Source organism: Phalacrocorax carbo, chromosome 24 (assembly GCF_963921805.1).
Source record: "Phalacrocorax carbo chromosome 24, bPhaCar2.1, whole genome shotgun sequence".
Taxonomy (NCBI): Eukaryota; Metazoa; Chordata; class Aves; order Suliformes; family Phalacrocoracidae; genus Phalacrocorax; species Phalacrocorax carbo.
Window position 1 is genome coordinate 7,053,897 of NC_087536.1, and position 22,646 is coordinate 7,076,542.

General features: G+C 62.8%; 3 protein-coding genes across 3 annotated transcripts; 1 reads left to right on the forward strand and 2 right to left on the reverse strand.

The window, feature by feature from the left end:
* Positions 1 to 347: 347 nt before the first annotated feature.
* LOC135317146 (G protein-coupled receptor kinase 5-like) lies at positions 348 to 10,380 on the reverse strand. Its single transcript, XM_064472895.1, has 16 exons — positions 10,201 to 10,380; positions 5,249 to 5,344; positions 4,991 to 5,103; positions 4,066 to 4,143; positions 3,732 to 3,832; positions 3,566 to 3,658; positions 3,414 to 3,477; positions 3,191 to 3,331; positions 2,921 to 3,111; positions 2,799 to 2,836; positions 2,566 to 2,655; positions 2,262 to 2,470; positions 2,043 to 2,180; positions 1,824 to 1,961; positions 1,592 to 1,723; positions 348 to 1,487 (listed from the first exon to the last, which is right to left on the reverse strand). The coding sequence occupies exons 1-16, from the start codon at positions 10,250 to 10,252 to the stop codon at positions 1,368 to 1,370; spliced, it is 1,794 nt and encodes a 597-aa protein (XP_064328965.1). The 5' UTR covers positions 10,253 to 10,380; the 3' UTR covers positions 348 to 1,367.
* Positions 10,381 to 11,898: 1,518 nt separating this feature from the next.
* LSM1 (LSM1 homolog, mRNA degradation associated) lies at positions 11,899 to 15,357 on the reverse strand. The gene is made up of 4 exons (XM_064472903.1): positions 15,066 to 15,357; positions 14,616 to 14,684; positions 13,572 to 13,687; positions 11,899 to 12,418 (listed from the first exon to the last, which is right to left on the reverse strand). Exons 1-4 carry the CDS (start codon positions 15,355 to 15,357, stop codon positions 12,248 to 12,250), a joined length of 648 nt encoding a protein of 215 aa, XP_064328973.1. The 3' UTR covers positions 11,899 to 12,247.
* BAG4 (BAG cochaperone 4) lies at positions 15,306 to 20,811 on the forward strand. Its single transcript, XM_064472896.1, has 4 exons — positions 15,306 to 15,439; positions 17,318 to 17,578; positions 17,939 to 18,181; positions 19,312 to 20,811. Exons 1-4 carry the CDS (start codon positions 15,356 to 15,358, stop codon positions 19,813 to 19,815), a joined length of 1,092 nt encoding a protein of 363 aa, XP_064328966.1. The 5' UTR covers positions 15,306 to 15,355; the 3' UTR covers positions 19,816 to 20,811.
* The last annotated feature ends 1,835 nt before the right edge of the window (positions 20,812 to 22,646 follow it).

The following is a 22,646-nucleotide window of genomic DNA, read 5'->3' on the forward strand; positions in this document are numbered from 1 at the left end:
CTCCGGCACCACTTGCGTGCCTGGGGCAGGATGAGGCCCCAGCCACAGCTTGGACTTGCCTGGACCCACCCGGACCCTTGGCTGGTGATGCTGAGCCTGGCCCTGCCAAGCTGAGGGTGCTGGGGGCAAGAGGGGAGCACGGCCGCATCCTGCACGCCAGCGAGGGGACACCCGGGAATTGGCACAGCCCCCCTCTGGGACAGGCGCCCAGCACCCTCCCACCCACAGGACAGGAGAGAAAAAACACTGGGGGAGACAAAACAGCCACAAAAGCCCCCGCAGCACCCGCTGAGCCCCTGTCCCCCATGAAACGCCCCCCATGTCCCCATGCAAAGTCACCACGCAGCTCCGTTTGCAACTTTTAGCTTAAAAATGTACATCCAGGCACTCAACGTACAAATATTTACAACTGTTTACAAATGTACAAAACCGGATCGAATGTAAACCAAAGGCGCCGGAGGCAGATTCGCTGGGACCCAAAGTCACCGGGGCCTGGGCACCCGTGGCACGGCCCCCCCAGCCCACGTGCGCTGTCCCTTGCACGCCCACGTGCACTGCCTGTCCTTTGCACACCCATGGGTGCTCGCTGCCCCTTGCACACCCAGCCCCATGGGCACTGTGCCCGTTGTGCATCCCACCAGCCCCGGGGCAAGGCTGGTGCACCCCAAGGCTGTCCCGAGCTGTCCCGTAAGGACCAAGGGAGCCCCCCCTACCCACCCCCAGACCAGCCACGTTGGAGAAAATTCCCTTTTCTGAACCTGGTTCACTTTGTGGTGGCTGGAGCAAGAGGGAGGGGGCAGCGTCCCCCTGGGGAGGGGACTCTGTCAGGACGAACCCATCCCTCCCACTGTGGGGACCCTGCAGCATGGCTGGGGGGAGCCGGGGGAGCCAGGGGCACCCCCTGCTCCAAGGCTACCTTTGTTTCTATTTGGAGAGCGCAGATAAACCCGCAGCCCCCCCGTGCCCGCAGAGGTCACGCACTGAGCCAGCGATAAGATAACGGGCTCAAACGCAGCAAAAATAGGTCCCTGCCCTGGCCCCTTCCCCAGCAGCGGCTGGGGGTCAGGTGGGGGTGGTCCTGCAGCAGGAGCCCCCGAGAACAGGCTGGATGTGGGGCTGGGGGAAAGGGGGCTGGGGAGCTGCCAGGGTTGGGGTTAGGCAGACCCTGCTCCTGCCCCAGTGCCCCTCCATCACCCCCTGCCCACACACGTCAGCCCGCATCCATCTGCGCCAGCATCCTGCCTCGCCTTTTCGAGCATCCCCGGAGACCCCGGCCCCTGAGCCGGTCCAAGATAACCCTGAGAGGGCACGGGGGGGGGGCTGGGGGCTGCCCCATCCCAGCGGCTCCCCCGGGACAACGAGAGGGGTCAGGATGGTGCCGGTGCCGTGGCCGGGGCTCGGCAGGCAGAGTTGGCCGCGGGAGGGTGTGAGTTCACGGCGGCCGCGTTGGGAGGGTGGATGGTGGTGCCGATGGTGTACTCGGCCGGCTGCGAGGGACAGACGCATGCAGGCAGTGAGTCAGGGGGACCTTGGCGAGACCCCAAGGCACACCCTGCCCCCCACCCCCTGAAAACACTCCCCCATCTCTTACGTGGCGTCGGAAGAGCCTCTGCAGAAGGCTCCGCTTGGGGGGCTCAGGCAGTTGCCTCCAGTCCAGGTCGGGGGAGCGGGTCCCGTTGGGTCCGAACACATTGAGGTCCTTGAAGCACTCAGTCTCGATCATCTGGGGGGGGGGCGGGCAGGTCACCAGGGGGACAGGCATGGGCAGCCCCGGCGGTGCTGCAGGAGGGCAGGACCGCACCCGTGCCCCGCACCCCCGGTACCTCATTCTGCCAGGGGATGGAGACGCTGCCCGTGGCAAACTTGGCGTAGAAATCGTTGTCGGTTTGGTCCAGGTTGACGCCCTTCACGGTCGAGAACTGCTCGATGTCCAGCACATCCTTGCAATAAACCGCCCGGGGCTGCGGGAGGCAGAGAGCCGTCAGCAGGGGGAGCGGGGCTCGCCCCCCCCGGTGGGTCCCCACCCCACTCCGGCCCCTTACGTCCGGCACGAAGGACGGCGTCATGATACCGGCCTCCAGGCGCTTGAAGTTGATGGTCCTGAAGAAGGGATGGCGCTTCACCTCGGCCGCCCCGTCAGCCCCGCAGCCCAGCCGCTGCTTGGGGTCCTTGGCCAGGAGCTGGGGAGGGGGACAGGAGGTCACGGCAGGGGAGTGGAGCCAGCCCTGGCCCCCGCGGGGACCAGCCGCTCCCCAGCTCACCATCTTGCAGATGGCCCGAGCATCCTCACTGAACTTGTCCGAGTACAGCTCCTGGTCCTCCTGCACCCGCTTCTCCACCTCCTCCCGCTTCACCCGCTCCTTGCGGGCGCGGAAGGGCGACTGCCCCTCGATCATCTCGTACACCAGGCAGCCCAGGCCCCACCAGTCGGGGCTGAAGGTGTACCGCTCGTTGTTGATCACCTCCGGGGCTGCGAGGCACGGCCCCAAACCCGTCAGCCATCAGGCACACCGCGACACAGGGACCCCCCGGGCCAGCCTGGCCGGCGCAGCCCCCCACGCTCACCCATGTAGCCGACAGTGCCCACGCGGCCCCGGATGGTCTCGCCTTCAGGAATCTTGATAGCCAGCCCCAGGTCAGAGATCCTGATGTGGCCTGGGGCAGGGAGGGGGTTGAGGGCAGCATCCCAGGGAAGGGCCACCCCACGTCATCCCCAAAACACAGCCAGAGACCCCCCAGGAGGCACGTGGAGACCCATCTCCAAAGCCTAGAGCCAGATCCAGTAGCTCCCTCCTCACCATCATCATCCAGCAGGATGTTCTCTGGCTTCAGGTCCCTGCAGGGACAGACGGATGGACGGCTCAGCACGGAGCGATCCCACCCAGCCGCCCCGCCGGCCCTGTGCCCACACCCCGCTCACCGGTAGACGATGCCCTCCTGGTGCAGGTGCTGGAGCCCGCAGCAGATCTCCGCCGCGTAGAAGACCACGCGCTCATCCTCGAAGCCGGGGTTGCCCATGTTGTAGATGTGGAACTTGAGGTCGCCGCCGTTCATGATGGTCAGCACCAGGCAGAGCGCGTCCTTCGTCTCGTAGGCGTACGCCAGGCTCACCTGCGTGCCCGCCCCGGCCGGTCAGTGCCGGTCCCGGCCCCCCGCGGCTCCCCGGACCCCAGGAGAGCACCACACGCACCACGAACCGGCTGTTGACCTTCTCCAGGATCTGCTTCTCATTCAGGGCCATCGCCTCCCCTTTCCGCTTCTTGATCCGCTTCTTCTCCAGCTTCTTGCAGGCGTACATCTTCCCCGTGGCCCGCACCTGACAGGCACACACCTTGCGGGGGAGGGGGGGGACAGCAGTTGGGTGAGCCCCCACCAGCCCACCATCACCCTCCTCCCTCTCCCCGTGGCTGTACCTCTCCGAAACCGCCCTTGCCCAGGATCCGGTACTGCCGGAATGTGTCCTTGGTGACCGACTGCCTGAAACGCACAGCCCCAGGCACGTCAACCCCGCTGCCCCCCAGACCCGCCTCAGGACCCCTCAGACCCCGCCAGACACCCCGCTCACCTCTCCAAGTACTTCCACTGCAGGAACCGGTCGAAATACATGCTGTCCCGGTAGTCGGCGAAGGGGTCCCCACTCAGGTACTCATGCAGGGGGCTGTGGGGGGAGAGGGGATGGTTGGTGTCCCCCGCAGAGCCCCCCAACACCCGTCCCCGGGCAGGGCACTCACCGCAGGCAGCTGCTGAAGAGGTCCTTGCAGGGGCTCTTCTGCAGGTCCTGCAGGCACCGGCTCGCGTGGGGCTGGCCGACCTCGGGGAGGAAATCTGGGGACTGCCGAGGGGAGCAGACAGATGCACACCCACGCCCCGGGGTGCATCGCTCCCACATCCTGCCCGCGGTCCCAGCTGGGTGATGGGCGCCACTGGGATGGCCGGAGAGCAGGGATGTGGCTCTGCAGCCACCAAGGGACCCCCTGTGCACCCCCCCGCTGGCCCTGCTCCCATCCCATCCTCGCCCCGTCCTGCTCTGGCTGCCTGGGGTGGGGAAAGTCCCCCAGGACTCACCTCCTGCTTGAGGAACCGACGGATGATCTCCTCCCCCATCTCCTTCCGCTTCTCATCCGGGGAGAGCTCGTAGTCCGCCTGGGATGCCCAGGGAGAGGAGGGTGCTGCAGCCAGCGGCACCGGGCGCAGCCCCCCGCCGAGCCCCCGGCTTCCCCAAACAAAGCACGTCTGTCCCAGCCACGGGGTGAGGGAGCCGTCTGCACCCGTGCCACGGGCAGCTGCCGGCACCGGGGCTCACACTGGTGCTGGCAGCCCTAGGGGGTCTCCCACACTGCTCCCGCAGCAAGTAGGGGAGGGGGGCTGCCAGACCCAGGCCCCCTGCAGCCCGGGCAGCTCTGGTTATTCAAAAAGGGAAAAAAATGTCCTGCAAGAGCTCTAAGAGCCGGCACAAGCAGGGGCTGTTTTACAGGCACGTATTTCCCATTAGCAGCCCCCATGGCTGTCGGGTCTCTGCACGTCCGAGAGGCTCTGGCTGCTCCCCCCAGGGCGCCTGGCCCCCCGGGCAGCCGACCCCACTGCGCAGGGCACGCGCCCGCTGCTGACAAACCGTGCAGTAATGGGAAACACAGATCATTTCGTGATGCTCGTGCTTCCCATTTGCCAGCATCTGAAATCTCCTGGGACCGGGGTAAACCACGCAGCAGGCACGGGCGGGTTCTCCAGCAGCATTCTGAGCTTGCTGGGATGGAAAGCTCCCTTCCCCCGGCACCACCCAGAGAGAAACCCGCAGTGCACTGGGACGGGGTGGTCTCTGCCTCCCCTGCAGCCCCCCGGGTACTGCTCCACAGCCACTGCCCCGGGCTCACGCTGCAAAACTACTGTGGGACTCGGCAAAACCCCGACCAGCCCCAGCCCGGGAAAACGCCTCTGCATGTCACCGTCCCCGAGCAGAGCCGGAGCGGTGGCATCCCGCAGGGTCCCTCACCACGGCGTCCAGGAAGCGGATGCAGCGCAGGAGCTCCGGCCGCATCTCGCAGAACTGCCGGAAGAGCAGCCGGCCGATGGGCTGCTTCTGGCACAGGCTGCCGTAGTCCGGCTCTGCAAGGGAAGGCGGGACGTGCCACGCGCCGGCCGAGCACATGCCGCGGCCCCGCGCCCGCCAAGCCCCAGCGCGGCTGCGAGCCGGCACCGTGCCGGGACCCGCGAGCCGGCTCTGCCCAATCCCGGTGTCCCCCCGGCTCACCCAGGCCCTTCCGCAGCTCATCGCACTGGCTGATGTGCGGGAACCGGAGGATCTCCCTCCACTTCTTGCTCCTGCCTTTCCGCTTGCCGCCACCTCCTGCAGCCGGGGGGGGAAAGAGAGAAGAGGTCACGCTGGTGGGATGAGCATCGCTGCCCCAGCCTGGCCAGCAACAGGATGAACGGGGCGACAGAGCCCCTGCCCAGTCCTGCAGAGCTATCTGGTTTGGGGTTTCCCCCCCATCCCACCGCTGCTGGTCCCCAAAACCCATCGCTCACACACGTACCCGCACCAGGGCTTCAGGCAACTCTAAAATCATGTGGGAAAACGTGCCCTCAGCCCTGGAGAGGGCTCTGACCCCCGAGGAGACCCTCACCCCGAACAGCCGAGAGGACCCCACACAGTCACAGCTCCCAGCCCCGCTCTGGGGCAGGAATAGGACCCCCCTCGGCACTGCCCAGTGCCGGTGCAGGCCGAGCCCGGCGGGTGCAGACTTCGTCCCCGAACAGTGCCGCAGCCCCGCATCGCTCCCTCCTGGAAACATCTGGTTTCCTTATCTTCCTGGGGCTGCAGCAGCCCGGCCTCTGCCTCCTCGGGGACGGGGACTCTCCGAGGATGAGGAGGGGGCAGAAGATGGCCCTGCAGCAGCAGCCGCTCCTCCCGGGCTCGCGGGCGGATGCTTGGCGCGTGAAGTCATCCCTGCAGGGACCTGACATCAGCGCAGCTCTGAGCTGGTGGCCGGCCAGCACCGCCCGCCGCCGGCCCCGGTGACGCCGAGGCGAGCCCGCGGGACGCCGCAGTGCTGGGCTCCGGCGGGGCCGGCGTTTCGGCCGGGCAGAGCTTCCTGCAGTCATCGGCTCGCTTCCTCCGGCAGGAATAGGCCCGCGTCAGCCAGCGGAGCAGCCTTGGTGGCGAGAGGGCGCGGGTCCCCGGGCACCCCGCTCACCCTGACACCGGCAGCACAGGGCCCTGAGCACTTGGCGCCCGAGGAAGAGGAGCAGCCGCTCTCCTCACCCCACGGTGCCCAGTCTGAAGCCCCACAGGTGGCTGGCAAAGGGGTGATGCCCAGGCAAGGACCCTCCACCCGCCCCAGGAGCCATCTGACACGGGCAGCCCAGGCAGCCCCGACCTCGCAGGGATGCTCAGCGGCTGCAGCTTCGTGGCCGGGCTCAGGGGCATGCTGCCCACGCTATTCCCTCCCTGCCGCTTCCACAGACTCTGCAGGTATCAGCCCCCGGCACCCCGCACCGCCCGACGCTTTACGGCGCTCCTTCCGACTTGTTTGCTGTGACAATAAAAATAAATTAACGCTCATCACCCGTGCCAAACACATCTCCCCTGGCTGAACCCTGGGAAAATGCTCTCAGCCGGGCTTCGCCGGAGCTTGCTGGGGCTGGGATGGTGCTGCTGGGGAAAGGCTGCGGGCCGGGTGGGAAGGAGGGTAGCTGAGCGTACGGGGAAGTTCATACCAGAAATGTTTTGCCTCCACCCATGCTCCTGCTGCAGCATCCCCCTTCCCCAGTCCGGGCCCCCCTGCAGCGTGCCAGGCATGGCATAGCCAGGGCAAGCAGGGGAGAGCACCACGTCCCCAGTGCCTGTCCCGTTCCCAGTGCATGCCCAGTGAAACTGCACCAAAACCGACCTGTGGCAGAGCCACCCCAGCTCCCACTGAGGCCCCAGGGCAAAGGGGGTGCAGGGCTCGGAGTGGGGCCTGCTCCTCCACCCATAGCGTGCCCGGGCAAAGCAAAACCTGTCTTGTTCCCCTCCCAGTGCCCCAGCCACCACCACCTCTCCCACCCCAGCCAGTCGCTGCAGCGAGGGAAGCAGAGACATGGGTCCCACCAGGACATGGAGCTAGAGCCTGCGCGAGACCCAGAGACCTCGAAGTAAAGGGGGAAGAAATATATAATCTACAATCCTTGTGCCGAGCCAGCACAACCCTGCCGGGCAGGCGGGAGCCCTACTGAGTGCTCAGTCTGTTCCTGCCGCACAGGGCTGCTGCTGGGGGTTTCAGCTCCCCCTTCTCATCCCAGAGCATCAGGCTGCGCCCCAGGGCCCTGGACCTGTGAAGTGGGGCTCCCCCGAGCCACGGCAGCCCAGGCAGCTTTCCATGCCAGCCAGAAAAGGAGACACCGCTGCCATCGCCTCTGCGGGCAGCGCACGCACCCACGCAGGCAGTGCGTGTGTCCCTAAGGGCAGGGACACCGAGCCCCCACCCCAGCCCGCCACGGGTAGGACCACTCAGCCCATGTCCCCACCACCGCCTGCAGCCCCCCTGCGGAAGCGACTCTGCCCTTGCTTCGGCTTCCCAGGGTGGAGCCAGATCCTGGCAGCTGGCGGAGCCGCACGAAGGGCTGGCAGCCCTTCCTGGCCCGGCGTGGGGCTGCAGGCAGGGCAGGGGGCCTGGGCACAGCCACCCCCCCGTCAGCACGGACCCCTCAGCGCTGGGCAGCAGAGCACCGATGGGGACATCCCAGAAGCACCCGGCCCCTCTCCCGCAGCATCCTCCGCAGGGTCAGGGCAGCCGGGAAGGAGGACAGGCGGGGAGCGGCCAGCAGCCGTGCTGGGGCACCCCGCCGCTGCCCGCTCCCTGCCTGTACAGACGAGAGCCAGTCGCCTGCCCGGTGGCGAGATGCAGCAGGAAAGATAACATGGGAAATCGGCGCTCCCCTCGGCCCTGCTCCCCCCAGGTGAACCGCACCGGGAAACCCCGCGTGGATGCTGCCGCTGCCGAGCCAACCGCAGCAACCAGAAAAGCTGCTGAAAGCAAAATAAAACTGTTCCTCAGCGGAAAGGAGCCCACGTACCAAACGGCACGGCGCACGTGAGGGGGTGTGTTACACCAACACAGCTGCCAGCAGCGAAAGCCCCGCGGCAGGCAGGAGCGTGTCCCCCCCAGGTCCCCCTTCGCCAGCCGGCGTGCTGTGAGGTGGCACCCGATGCCCGGCGAGGCACGGACCCGGCTGCCCCCGCCCCGGCGAGCCATAAAGCCTTACTCACCGCCTGTTATCTCCTCCGCGCCCGCACGCTCCTGGGTTTTTATCCCGGGCACTTCCGCGGGCGGACAAGCCCTTCTGGCTCCCTCAGCTTTAGGAGCCCTCGGGGACGTCAGCTCTCCCTCGAAAGCTCCAGTGGCCCCAGCACAGAACTGGTCAAGAAGCCCAGGGAGTCTGGCTGGCCAGAGACCCCTGCAGCCCTCGTGGGGGAGCAGCCCCCCCAGACCACCTTTGGGGGGACAAAGACCCTGGGAAGGGCCACAAGGTCAAAGCAAGGGGCCCTGCAGCAGAGCAAGGCCCTTTTCTTTATGCAGCAGGCTGCAGCAGCTCGGGGAGCCCCTCAAACCATGGAGACCCCGAACCCACAGCTCGTGGCACCCGCCTACACCACATCTGAACGTGGTACGGGACCACTGCTGCCAGCGCCCCCAAAAGCACCGGGAGCACGGGGTCACCTGGCCAGGCCAAGCTCCCCCCAGCACACCCCGAGGACGGAGGAATTTGGCCAAATGCAATTACAGGCGGCACCAATGGCCACTCCGGGATGTTGGGGCTGGACCTCGCCAAGCCCCCTGAGCCTTCCAGCACGAGGCCAGCCTGTGAGCCCCAAGCGCGGGGACCCCCAGCCGTGGCCAGCGGGGTCTCAGCTTCCTGCTGCAGCGGCTCCGGTCCTCCCCACGCTGCCGGGGAGGGAAGCGGCCGCCCGGCCGGGACCCAGCCCTCGTCCCGCTCCACTTCCCGGCTTCCGGCGCCTCTCACAGCCGCCGCACACCGACATTAACCCGTTTGGCACCCACGGCGGCGGAGCCCCCCTCGCCCTCGAGGCCAAATCCCCCTTCTCCAGCTCTGGCCTGGACAAGGCTCCGGCTCGCGTGGGCGGCCGTTGTGCATCCCGTGGGACAGGAGCAGGGTCCAGCCCCGTGCAGGGAGCATCGGTGCGAACGCTTGGCTGGCGGCTCCAAGCTCCCGACGCCAAGCCTCTCCCTCCCCAGCACGGGCACCGGCACCTCTGCGGCCCTGCACATGGGCCGTCCCCATGGCGTCTTCAGCGCTGCTGGAAGTGACCGCGATAGGGGTAAGGGAACCTTTAGAAACCGGGATTTAAAAAGAAAAAAATATGGGATCACCTCTGAGCCGCCTTTTCCCCCGCCTCGCCCGCAGGGCTGTGCCAGCACTGGTGGCTCTTGGGGCCGTTTACTTTTCGGTCACAAAGGTTTAGCGACGAGGGCGCCGGTTTTCCAAAGGAAACCAAAAGCAAACAAAGGCGCCCGCGCTCCCCCGGGAGCCCGTGCCAAGCCCTGCTTTTGGAGGGGCGCGGACGCCCGCAGCCTTTCGCCCCCCAGGCCTCGCCCCAGCTGCTGGCAGGGCCCGAACCGGGGCAGCGGCGCCGGCACCACCCCAGCTCCGCCGGCGCACCGGCAAGGCCATGTTTTTCCTGGCAGCGCCCGTTTCGCTCAGGCCTGCACCGAGCCGTCCTGGCACCAGCAAAGTTTTGCTCGCGCCAGACACGTCCTGCTGGCACGGACGGACAGACGGACGGACAGAGCAGCTCTCGGCGGACCAGAGTCCCGAGCCCGGGGTGTCTCGGCACATGCACCACTTGGGGAAACGGCACCTAAATTGCTTTTTTAAATTCTCTGCCCCGCGTCCCTGGGTCTGCAGGGTGGGTGGGACAGACGGACAGACACGTCCCACAGCACCGGGTACAGCGGCGGGGCAGCCGCCCCCTCCCGGGGGCTCGGCGATGCCAACCGGGACGAGCCCACCCGGCCACCCCCTACGGAGGGGTCTGGGGGTGCCCACGGGGTGGTGCGGGGGGTGACCCGGGCCGCGGGTGCCCGTCGGGAGGGGGTCGGAAGGAGGGTGCGTGGGGAGGGGAGCCGGGATGCAGCGTGGGAACGAGGGCGGGGAGGGGGAGCGGGACGCGGGCCGGGGGGCGGGTTCGGGGGGTCGCGGTACCTTCGCGGGCCTTGAGCAGGACGGTGTTGGCCACGATGTTCTCCAGCTCCATGGCGCGGCGGGAGCGGCGGGCGGGGGCCGGCGGAGCAGCCCCGCCGCCCGCACACCATGCCCGGCGCGGCGCTGCCCCGGCCCGGCGGCGCGGGGCGGTCCGGGCGCCTCCCGCCGCAACCGGCCGCCTCCGGGAGTGCGTCACCGCCGTGACGTCACGGGCCGCCCCCTGGCGTCACGGGCTTATGTAAGGGGCAGCGCCGCGCCCCACCGCACGGGAGCGCCCACCCCGCTTTGGGGCATCCCCACCACCACCCGCAGTTTGGGGGTCGGGCGGCACCGCCTCCTTGCACCCCACACGGGGTTGGGGGCACTGACCCCCGGGCCCCTGGCAGCAGGCTGCAGCAGAGCAGCCTTCCTCCTCCTCCTCCCACCCAGCACCCCACAGTCCTCCAGAATCGAGACCCCAAACCAACGGGGGGAGCCCCTTCCCACCCACACCACAGGGCTGAGCACAGGGAGGGGACACCCCCCCCCACCAGGGCTGGGGCAGCCCTCGTGGGCATCACCACCCCAACCCCACCTCGCCTCAAAACACCCCACTGCCCCCAAAGCGACAGGGGTGGCAGAACAACAAAACCAGAAAAGCCGTTTCCTCCCAGCAGAGATTTTCCAGCTCCAGAAGCCACCGGCCTCTCAGAAAACCTTTGCTTTTTCCCCCCCCTCGTTAAAGCAAGAAATTGCATTTCTGTGTTTACACTTTTTCTACCACCAAACCCACACCATCCCACTCGACCCTACACACACAAACACACCAGGAAAGACGCGTTTTCCCCCCAAAAGAAAGCAGCCCATGCTGCAGGGAAGCATGTTTCTGGGCTGCCCAGCTGGCGAGGGGGGCCAGCCCAGCCTGCACCGGCTGTTTGCTTTCCAGGACGGCTGCAGTCAGACCTGTTTGTACTCAGTCCGTGCACCGGCGAGCGGAGCAGGGCTCGTCCTGCAGAGAAATGAGACACTTTGGAAAAGAAACCCCACTCGCGGGGACCCACTCTGCCCCCCCGGCACAGGCACTTCCCCAGGAGAGCGTTTCACTTTGCGGGGAAGTGAACTGGAAGAGGTTTCGCAGGGAGAGCCCGCTCCGCTCACCGCCGAGGTTTGCTCTTTCCTGCCTGCACGCAGGAGGCTCCCACGGCCTGGCAGCTGCCCAAAGCCAACCCAAACCCAACCGCTGCCTCTGCCGCTCACCGCCGCGGCACAGGAAGGCTCCCGCCTGGCGCCGTCACCGAACGCCCTGCACAGCATCGGGACAAGCTCGACACGAAGGACTCTCCTACCTGCTGCAGCCGCACCAGCTCCTCCAAAGCACAGAGGCAAGGAGAGGCTGCCGGTGCCCCAGGGCAAGCCCAGCTGCGGCCGCTCTGCATCAGCGGGTAATTAGTGGGCTCAGCTGTGGGGGAGCAGCTGCAGCCTGGCTGGGGGGAGCTGGTGGACCTTGTTGGGGTGCAGGGGATACCCAGGTCCTGCTCCCCATCCTAGAAGGAGGGATCTCACTACATCCTTTAGCTTTTCCTTGGAGCAAGCCCACCCCATGGCAGGACCAGGGGTCCTGTTTCCCCCCTCGGCAGCACCTGGCGGGGAAAAGAATTGGCATGAGGGTGGTTGTCCCAAGAGAGGGGAAAGAATCAGGACCTGAACAGAGGCAAAACCGTTGTTGAGATAGAGGATTTATTTACACGTCAAGGAAAACTCTCACCCAGAGCCACATGAGGAGGAAAAAAGCAAACAAACCCAAAGGACCAAGCAATTTGCCTCCTGAACACAAACACTCATGCTCCCCAGCACGCCTGGCCACCTCAAAGGGCAGCAAACGCCTTCTCTCCTTCTCTGCAAGGAGAAACTAAAGGCATGATTTTTTTTTTTTTTTTACAGTTAGCTGTGCCACAGAAAACACAATCGGAAATAAAAACTGCCTTTCCAAAGAGATCTGCCCACGCAGGGGCAGATCACAGAGCACCCCTCGCTCTGCTGCGGAGGACAGGTCCGAGGGGCAGCACAGCTAGTACTCGTCCAGGGTGTCCGCCCGCGGGACGGAGAGGCCCCGCTCCTTCAGCGCCTGCACTTTCAGCTTCTCCGACTCCTGCTTGGCCTGCTGCTCCACCCGCTGCTCCTCCAGGATCTCCTCGATGGAGACCTGCTGCAGAGGTGTGTCACTCTCCTTCTCCAGGTCCTGCAAGAGAAACAGCCCGTTTAGCACCTCAAGGCAGCCGCCGCGGCCGAGACACGCAGCCCTGCTCACGGGATGCTCCGGGCACGGCTCTGCCCGCGGGGCAGCTCGGGGCTGGGCTGACATCGCCTCCGCCGAGCGCATCTTGCCGGGCTGGCGGGGCCGGCAAAGGTCTGGGGTGGCTCTGAACTCGTGTCTCCACAGGGACCCTGACGCACACCCCTCATGTGCTGGGGCTTCAGTAATGTCCGAGCGCTTCCTGCAAGCACCTGGCCAGGCTCTGGCTCCCGGGGAGAGCGGGCATCGCTGCGCCACGGATGATGTGCTCTGTTGCCCTCGCCAAAGCTGTTGGAGCAGAATGGCTCCTGAGGCAAGCAGCCGAGCCGCGGCAGGGTCTGCCTCCCAAGCTCTGGGCTTGCCAGCTCAAAGGCAGCCCAGGGGTTTGGTCTTGTAAGTGCTCGGGTTCCCCCTGGGTCACGGTCAGACTTGCATGTGCAGGACAGTCTCCTCCAGGCAAGGGCCCCTGAACTGCGGTGCCCACTTGTTGTCCATGAGTCCCGTCAAAAGGTGGATGCGATGCAAAATGGAGGCGCACAACAGGTGGGGATGCAGGTAGGGACCCCCGGGACAGCTGTGCATGGGAGGGGGCTCCCAGGGATCAGCCAGCTGAGCTCAGCCCAAAGGGCCGAAGCAAACAGCAAGATGCTGCTTGATGACTCCTGAGCCCATCCTACAGGGTGGTCCCTAGTGCCAGCAGGTAGGTGACAGCCCCACAGGCAGCCACTACCACCACCCTCAAGCAATGCCACACACAGGCCAGGGCTTCCCCACATCTCCTGCTGCTCACCAGCCCGCATGTTGCTCATGTCATCCCAGAGGGGCTGCAACTGCGGGGTGGCACCTCATCCCCCCTGCCCTCAGATATATGGTGGTGTTTTCATGACGGTTCAGCCTGAACTGGCCCCGGGAGGAGGCTCACATTTCAGGGACAGTGACTGTATTTCACAGCACACTGACAGATGGACACTCAGCTCCAGTGTCTGACTCGGCAGGGCTGCTTGGAGACAACGTCCCAACGCCACCGGCTCCGTCCCAACGCCACCGGCTCCGTCCCAGGCGGCAGCAGGCAGAGAGCAGGCAGGACCCGCTTACTTACTATTTCCCCCAGCAGAACAACGTTCTCGCCTCTCACAACGAAGATGCCTCGAGGGATGTCCCCATACTTCTTGCCCACGTGGATGCGCTCCACAGTCTGGTGCAACACCAAGTTTGCTGCAGCGATCAAGAAAGAGAGAAAATAACCTGTATTTCGCTGTGTTTTCTAGCTATAAAAAGAGTGTCTCTTCCCAGCCAGGCAGAAAACCCATTGCAGCAATAACACCGGCGCTTTCACGCCTCTCGCAGGTCCTCTGAGCCAGATGACCAAATGCACCGAGAGTCTCCAGGGCTGCAGTGATGGATACGGCACCTTGGGAGCAGCCATGAGGAAGCCTCTGCCCTCCAGCTCCCGCAGCCCACGCGGGCAAGGCAGCAAGCTCGGACCACCGGGCCCGAGTCCACCCAAGCACCGTGTGCCGATGGCAGCAGAGAACACAACAGCATCGGTGGTGCTGCAGGTTCAGGGCAAGGAAAGGCGCTCTGTCATAAGCAAAAACATCACCCGCGCGTGTCTTGGGCCATTTCTGCCCAAAAAGGGGTGCTGGAGCATCGGTGCTGGACACAGCCAGGAGGGGGGAGCACCCAGTTCGGGGAGAAGGCGCCACGAAGCACCAAGTCCACGAGGACACACAGGCAGGTGCTTCATCCACAACACAAACAAGCTCTAAAAACGTGCCCTGCGCTCATGTCACTCTGTGAACAACTAAACCAAACTTTTTAAAAACTTGTGTTGGTTTTAGCCAAAGAAACACACCCTCCTGCTCAGTGGGGTCGCTCCTGCAGGTGCTGCAGCCCCTGCGCTAAGCCAGGACCACAGAACGGGGGGCTCTCACTAAACCCAAACTTTACCGTTAAGCCACCGTTTGGGAAGGGAGCGGCTCTGGTAAGTGCGGCCCCGACGGGCACGGGAGCATCACCCAGCTCGTGTGAACGGGACCGTGGGGCTCTCCTCCTCCTCCCCACCAGCCCCTGGCACCGAAGCACGTCCAAAGCCCAGCCTAAGCCTCCTGCGGCGCCCAGCACCCGCCAGCTGCAGACCTACCGAACTGGTCGATGCTGCGGAGGAACCCGATGAGCGTCCGGCCGTCCCGCAGCAGGACCAGGTGCTTCTCTGGGGGGGAGAGAGAGCGGGAGGGGGTCAGCCACGGCCACGCGTGGACACTAACGCACACACCCCCCCCCCGCAGCCCCCACCGCACAGCGCGGGGAAAGCAGCGACGTGCGTTGAACTGCCCCAGCAGCGCGAAGCGGAGCGAGGCCGCCTCCTGCGCAGCCCACGCGTGACCGGTGCCCACAGAGGCTGACGGGTGCAGCGCCCCTACGGAAAGCAGTAGGTCCGACCGCCCCACGGGGGTCGGAGGGGGGCAGCACCCACGGGGAACGACAGGTCCCACGGGCGGGACGGCACCCGTGAGAGCAGAGCGAAGCAGCCGCCCCACGGGGGAAGGGGGGGGCCCAGCCGCCCGCTGCGGGAAGGGCCCGGCGCACTCACTGTCGATATCCTGGATGAGGCTGGCTGTGCCGGGCATGTAGTTCATGGTGCCGCCGCGCCGCCCCCAGCGGAAGCGCCGCCATGCGCCGGTGCCGCCGCCGCCGCCCCGGAACCTCCCCGCCGCCGCCGTGGGGCGGGGCCCACCGTGGCACTGCCCTTTTAAGCACGGCGCCGACCGTACGTTCGGGGCGGCCGCTGATTGGTCCATTCCGACGGGGCCTGACCGGCGATTGGCGGCGGGACCCGGAGGGCGGCGGCCATTGGCGGCGGGGCGGGGCGGGGCGGCGGCCATGGAGCCCCGGGGCCGTACCGCCGAGCCGGGCCCGCCGTGGCCCCCCGGGTCCCCCCGCCCGCCACCGGCGGCGGCAGCGCAGGTAACGGCAGGGAACCGGGGAGGGGGGGGGGAGGCGAGCCGGCCGCCCCGATCCTGGCCGTTGAGCCGAGCCCAGCCACGGGGGCTGGACCCCGCCCGCTGCCCGTCCCGGGGGCGGCCGGGGCCGGGTCTCCGTCCCCTCGGTCCGCAGCGGGGCCGGGGCTATCCCGCGCCGGAGGGCGGGGCAGGGCGGGGCCGCAACCCTTCTCTCTGCCCCCCGCCCCCCCACCCCCGGTAACGGGCAGCCGAGTTCCCCGCCCTACGGACACAGCGGGACGGTTCCGCCGCCCCGGGAGGGCAGGGGGGGGAGGAGGGAGCCGGTATCTTTTTCGCCCCAAAATACACCGCGGGGAAATGCCCCGACCCCCCCCCCTCCCCGAGCCACCCGCACCTTTCGGCTCCTCTCCCACCGCCCAAGGGCCGATCTATTTATTTCTCTCACCTCTCGTCACTTGGTTTCCGAAAGGATCTGTTGGCATTAACGAGCCGCTCCCCCGGGCCGGGGGGTTTGGGCCGGCGTTTAGCTGGAGGGAAATGCATGAAACGATGAACGTGGCCAAGTTTTACCTTCACATCCAGTTCAAGGTGACATTTCTAGGGCATGTATTTTAATGAAGAGCTGACCGGGGAAACGCCGCCATCCTCGGTCGGTTTTGCTGCCGAGGCGGCTGGCGAGAGCCGGCGTCGCCGGCCGGGACGTGCCGCGGTCCCGGCTCACCGAGAGGCAGAGCTGCCTCTTCCCCAGGTCAGTGTGGGGCTGGAGCAGCCCCCTCTTTCAAGGCATGGCCGACTAAAGCCGCCAGCCACGGCGGTGGCGGTGTTGGTACGACAGACCCCGCCGGTGGAAAGGAGCCGGCGGCGGCAGCTCGGGGCAGAGGGGGGAGAAAGCATCGCCGGTCCCGTGATTTGCTCTTCCCGGGATCTGTTATTGTTCTTATTGCAGCAATAGCTTTTTTTAGGGGCCATTGCGCAAATACTGTGTGAAGGGGAAGGCTTTACTCTTTCCAAAGAGCTTGTCTGCTGTCCAGGCGTAACTGTGGTTTGTTTTAATCCTACGGGATGGGTAGATTTCATCCGGCTCTTTCACAAACCCGGGCGCGCAGGTGGTACAACCTCTCGTCCATGAAACAGCTCGCGGGCAAAAAACTGCTTTGCCCAAAGCTACAGGGAGTCACCCGCGAGCTCCTGAAATCCTCAGCGTAATTGTTGCCTGTGTGGTTAGATGGAAGCTCACGTTCAATACACATTGATTACCTGGATGCATTCAGGTGAATTCTCACAGACGTTCTGGACGTATGGACCTTTCATACGACAAATTCAAAGCCGACTGCTCCCCCGGCTGCAGCATGACCCGCGGCTTGGTGATCTGAGCACCCTCGGGCCCCAGAACTGGTAGATCTTGTCCCCTTGCATCATTTCTGTTTGCAGACTGAAAGAGGAAATGAACTTTCCCGCAGTGCTTTTCATCCACCAGTCGGTGACTACCTTGGTATGGTGGAACCTCCTCAGAGCTGCTTGCTGTGAGGAATTGTACATGCATTTCTGAGCAAAGCTTAGCTGAGCGAACCATGGTTAGCTTCTCTTCCCGCCCTCCAGACAAATCTATCCCCCTGCAATGCCCCGACACTGCGGGTCTCCCCGAGCGCTGCGAGGGAAGCGTGCGGCACACAGGCGTTGGCTGGCAGCCAACAGAAAGCCACGTTAGAGGAGGAAAACCTAAAACTGGGGCAAATCAGCTTTGGGGCGAAGGAACCCCCTGGTTAAACGCTGCAGGGATGGTCAGTCCTCTTTCCCCGGGCTGCGGCTGGGCCAGACCGGAGGCCCCTCTGCGCTGTGTCCATGGCCCATCGCCTTTCCTCTGCTCTTCCCTCCTCCCCAGGCAATGGATTCTCCCTACGCAAACGGAGCCTACAGCCCCCCGTACCCTCCGGCTCCCGGCGCCGCCCCGCACTACGCCGGCCTGCCGCAGACACGGGGGTACTACTGCTCCGGGCCCTCGCGGACCCCCTATGCTGCCGAGTCCACAGGCATGTACCGACCCCCGTCACCCGCTCCCCCCTGGAGCTACGCCCCGCCGGACTGCGCCGCCGAAGGGTCCTCTCTCAGGAGGCAGCAGGTTCCTGGCTACTCCCCGCCGCAGGTAAGAGGCCGGGAACCGGCCACAGCAATTTCCAGCCCCGGTATCGGTGCAGCTGCTGTGTTTGCGGTTCCTGGGGCACAAGAAGTTGTTTTATGGGGCTGGAGCGGAGGGAAAGACCACAGTGCCTCCTCTGCTGGATGTGCAGGTCCTAATGGCTGCTGTTCCTTGAGCAGCTTGCCCTGCCTGGTTTTATTCTTATAAAAAATGGTGGTCACCCTATTCTCCAGAGACTCCAAGCTTGTGGCCTTGGAAATCAGGGATCGGACAGCAAGTGTGAAACTGCGGCTGTTCCCAGGGCTGTCTGGAGGGGAACGGTGCTTGGAGTGACTCCGGGGGTAACGCCTGTTCCTTTACTTGCAGACCCCAGGAATGCCCATCCCACAGTATCCATACGGAGACAACAACCCAGGGGTCACACCGCAGGGGCCTCCGCCACAGCCCAGAGGCCCGGAGGACACGTGGGCTCCCCCCACGGTCTATGGGGTGCAGCCACGTTACGCGTGGCCCGCTGCTTCAGTGCACGGGAACCTGTTCGTCTCCGATTCGCACCCACCCTGGACGGGCAGCGGAGCTCCCTCCCACCCTCCTGCGTGGGACCCAAAGGTACAGCTGATGCTTCTACAGCACGTGCCTGTGCTGGGTCCCGGCTGCCGTCAGACCTCCTAGATTGTAGAGCTTTCCTTAAAGCCTGCCTCTGTCCCCTGGGAATGCCCCTTTCTCCGAGCACAGTTAGTTTAGGTAGAAACAAAGCAGCAGGTATCCAGAGTACTGCCAGCAAAATCTCCTATTTGCATATAGAAAACCAAAATCCATGGCTGTAATTCAGGTACTGGAGATACCAGATGTCCCAGGGCAGGTCTTGAAATGGGTCAGACCTTGTCTCACTTGTCCGGCTCCTTTCTCTGAAGCAGAAATCTCTCAAGCACTGCCAGAAATCCTCCCGTAGAGCATGAGACTGACCTGCGGGTCGGTTTGCAGGCTCTGGTATTCCTCTACAGGCGCGTGGTTTGGGCATAGTCATCCTCTACCGGGGAATATTTTAAGCAAAAAAATCTAAGGAAATGATGCCTTTGGTGGGGTCTGTTCACCTGGGCTTCCTCTGAGTTAGATCAGGAGTCAAATGACTCTCCGGAGGCTTGGTCCCCGGGCAGCACCGCTGGCATGTGCAGCAGCAGCCCTGATGGGGGAATGTGTGGATTCAGTGGGGGCTGCTGTTATTTGGGAACAGTCCAAAGCGTGCTGCCTGCAGAGAAGTCTCTTTCTGGAATATCCAAATGGGACCATGTTGAAATCTATTTAGCCTCTCCCCTATTCACGGGTTACGAGCATTCGGTGGCTCACGCTGTTTCTTTGAGGCACACGCCTCTTGCTGGGGATCTGCTCTTTAACGGCCAGGGGCTGGAGCAGGGGCCCCGTGTCCCTCTCTGGGACTTCTCACAGAAGCCAGCCTGCTTGGCAGGGCACAGCGTGCCAGCCCGCAGGGACATGATGTGTTATGGCATCACAGTGTGTGACAGTCTCGAAAATGCTGCCCAGATCCCTGTAACGTCATGCATAGCCCGGTCTGCCCTGTCCTGCCAGGCAGGCATCCCTCAAGGCAGTCGCAGTGTCACCTGCTGCCCAGTTCCCTCAGCCCTGCTTGCCTGCTTTTGGAATGCAAGATTAAAAACCTGGCTTTCAGGGAAATACACTTGAAGATTTTTTGGGTTTTTTTTTTCCCCTTCTGACTGCAGGATACTGCTTACGACAAACCCGAGCAAGGCGCAAACCAACACAGCTACTATTCCGACGTCAATCACCAGCACTCTGGGACAATGAACGACCACAAGCCAGCCACTCCGCTCAACGCCAAGCCATCCCCCTCGAACCCCAAGGTGCAGTACAGCGCACAGCCCCAAATGTACGACAGTGCATCTCGGAAGCTTTCGGCTGGGAACCGGGAGGCTGGCTTTAAACCCGGTGACCAGCCTTCAACAAATTCTGCAGCCGTCCAGCCAGAGATTCAGAGAATCCTCCACGTTTTGGGGGAGGCTGAACAGCTGGAGCAAGAGGTGGAAGAATTTGTAGGAAAAAAGACAGATAAATCATACCGGCTTCTGGAGGAGATGTTGACCAAGCTGCTGTTGGAACTGGATTCCATCGAGACCGGTGGCCAGGACAGTGTTCGGCAGGCCAGGAAAGAGTCCGTCCACAGAATTCAGGCCATACTGGAAAAACTGGAAAGAAAGGGATTGTGAAAGCACATCGGCCACAACACACAGCCTGTTGTTGAGGTTCCAAAGAGTTTTAGTTCTCTTAAATCTCAGCTCTTTCTGCTACGCACTAATGACAATGGAATAGCAATAAGCCCCGAGTTAAAAAAAAAAACAAAACCACCACCACCAAAAAAACCAAAAGCCCAGTGCCAACAAATAACTTGGCAAGGGACAAATTAAGAGAGGTCTGAAGCAGTGAACTCAATTGTTTGTTAGTTCCAGGCTTTGGAACAGCAGCACCACCCGAGGTACTTACGCTGGAGAGGTCTCCGTGGGGATCCGCATCCTCTTCATCAGCAGGAAGAAAATCACTGTACAAAGCTCCCCAAACCAGGCCCAATCTATAGGTGCCTCCTGCAGCCACAGCAGTTCTCTGAACGGCTGGAACGCTTGTCAGATGTTGTCACGACAATACCGCAACGTGCAGCCACAAACCAGGACTCTGGGCTTGTCAGTCACTGTGTGTATTTTCAGCTTCAGCTTCCTCGCCATAAAAACTTGTACGTCGTCGTGGGGTTTTGTTTGGTTTTAGTGCACTCAAGTAGCTACACTGAAGTGCTGCAGAAAGGGACCACGCTGGCAGCCCAGTCAATGCAAGCAGATGTCACGTTGTGCTGTCCCTCCTCTGTCGTGAAGAGCCAGTTCGTGGTGTCCCCCGTGGACGAGGGAACGCAGCCTGGAAATCTCACTTCTGCCACTGAAAAGGACGGGTACAAGCAGAGGAACGATGTCAGAGCAGAGCGGCCCAAAACGGCAGGATGCTGGGTAAAAATCCACTTTTTAATTGTAACGTCCTTCCACACACTGCAAGTTTTGTATTCCACTGCAACGCCATACTCGTGGCACTGTACAATACGGAGGGGAAGGGAACGGCTCAGCCTACTGTTAACCTTCTGGTTACAACACGTTAAGTGAATCATTACTCTGTGTGACGAGATAATAAACCCTGACAACTTTTAAATGTTATTTTGTAATTAAGAGGTCTCAAAGTCTCTTTTCTTTAAAAAGTAGTTGTAGGTAAGGTTGTGTAACTTAGACCTGCCTGTAACCAAAACACCAGCCAGGCTGTCTCAGTGGCTGAGGTTAGGGATCAATGCAACAAGTTACCTCCAAGAATGCTTGTTTGGGGGGTGCCCGGGGGTAGAGTGGCCCCCATCACCTCCCAAGCAGTGCAGATGCTCCAGGAGCCTTCAGCCGTGGCTCTAGGGCCAGTGGCTGTGTTTTGGAAGGGGTCTGGAAGGGGTCTTGGCACGCCCGAGGCTGGGAGTGCCCTGACCATGCCCTCTGCAGGCTGACAGCCAGCCGATGTCCTGAAGGCACCCGGCAGATCCCACATCATTCCCAGACGGGGCTGTGCGCGCAGGCCTGACCTTTGCCGCTCGTTGGATGTGTCTGTGATCATGTGTGGCGGTCAGCCTGCGAAAGTGGCCCCGTCGGAGGTAAGCCAGGAGGGAGCTGAATGTCCTGGGACGCGTAAATGCCTGGCTGCTATTTTATTTCGTCCTCTTTGTCAGGCAGAGAGCAGCCAGGCCAAGCTGTCCGTGCTTTGGGTACAGCACGAAATCTGACTTCTGAGGATCGCTGGCTATACTGGGTGATAAGGCAGATCGCAATAACAGACGGATGCCCTGTTACTGCGCTGCATACAGAAAGCGACAGCCCAGCCCCAGTGAACGCCACCTTTCTTTCTCTGATAAAGGCAGCGGTGTCCGCAGCATCTCCAGGAATTAATCTGTGATTTGGATTTGGGTTTTTTTTTTTGTGAAAGTACTCACGGTAGGGATGGTTTCCACACAACCGGCCTTGCTACTAGTGGCTCTTTAAACCCAGAGGAATGAAGAGCAGCGCTGTGGTGTCTCTACCCTTTTTGTTTTATGGTTGAAAGTCTTGTTAAATGCTGCGCTAATGTCCTGAAATCTTTCCCAAGAGGCTGCTGCGGGTTCACTGAATTAGCCTGATATAGGAATAACTTTATTTATGTTTTTTGAAAGGGAATATGGGCAAAAAAAACCATCAACCAGTCTGAAGAAATACTTGGTGCAGGGGCAGAAAGCTGAGTCCTTGTGCTGCAGGATTGCTAGCAGACTCAGTTCCAGATTTATTGAGTCCTGTTCTTCTGATCCTTTAGTATTTCCCACAAGGTTTGTCTATAAAAGGCTAAGGAGGAGATGAAAAAATAAAGAAGGAATGTAAGTGCCCAGAGAGGCCTAACTTGTCACTTTCTAGAAAGTCAAGAAGTGAAAAATCCAGCCAGTGGAGCGGGACGAGCCGCTGGGCTCGCAGTACGCGGGTAGCAGCCCGAACCCCGCTTTGCAATAGGCAAAGGCTGCAGGGGAGCCTGTGCGCTCGGGAGGCGAAGGGAAGCTCAGAAGGAGAGTACTGGTGATGGAGGAGGGGAGAACAGCCTCTGCTGCATTTCTCCTTGGTGCTCGGGGCATCGCTGAGGAAACCGCCTGTACCTGGCTCGACGGCGCTCCTCTCTGCTGGAGGTGGATGCATGTTTGGTCCCCGTAACTCATATCGGGGAGCGGAGCCAGCCCTGATGAAAAGTGTGACCACCCTACCCTGCCGCCTCACTCGCCAGCCATTTCAGGTTTGGCACCAGGTCCAGGCCACAGCCTCACCACATTTGTGCTCTCTAAGGAATTACCAAAGAGCTCATTTCTTCCTCTGTTGCCACATTTGGTTTTTTATTTGCTTGGCATGGTTGTTGAAATAAAGGTTTGGATTCCCGTCGTGCAGGATCCAGCCAAACTTGTTGTTGCAAGAGATGGGCTGTGTAAGTCACACTTCAGCAGAGAAAGTGAAATCAC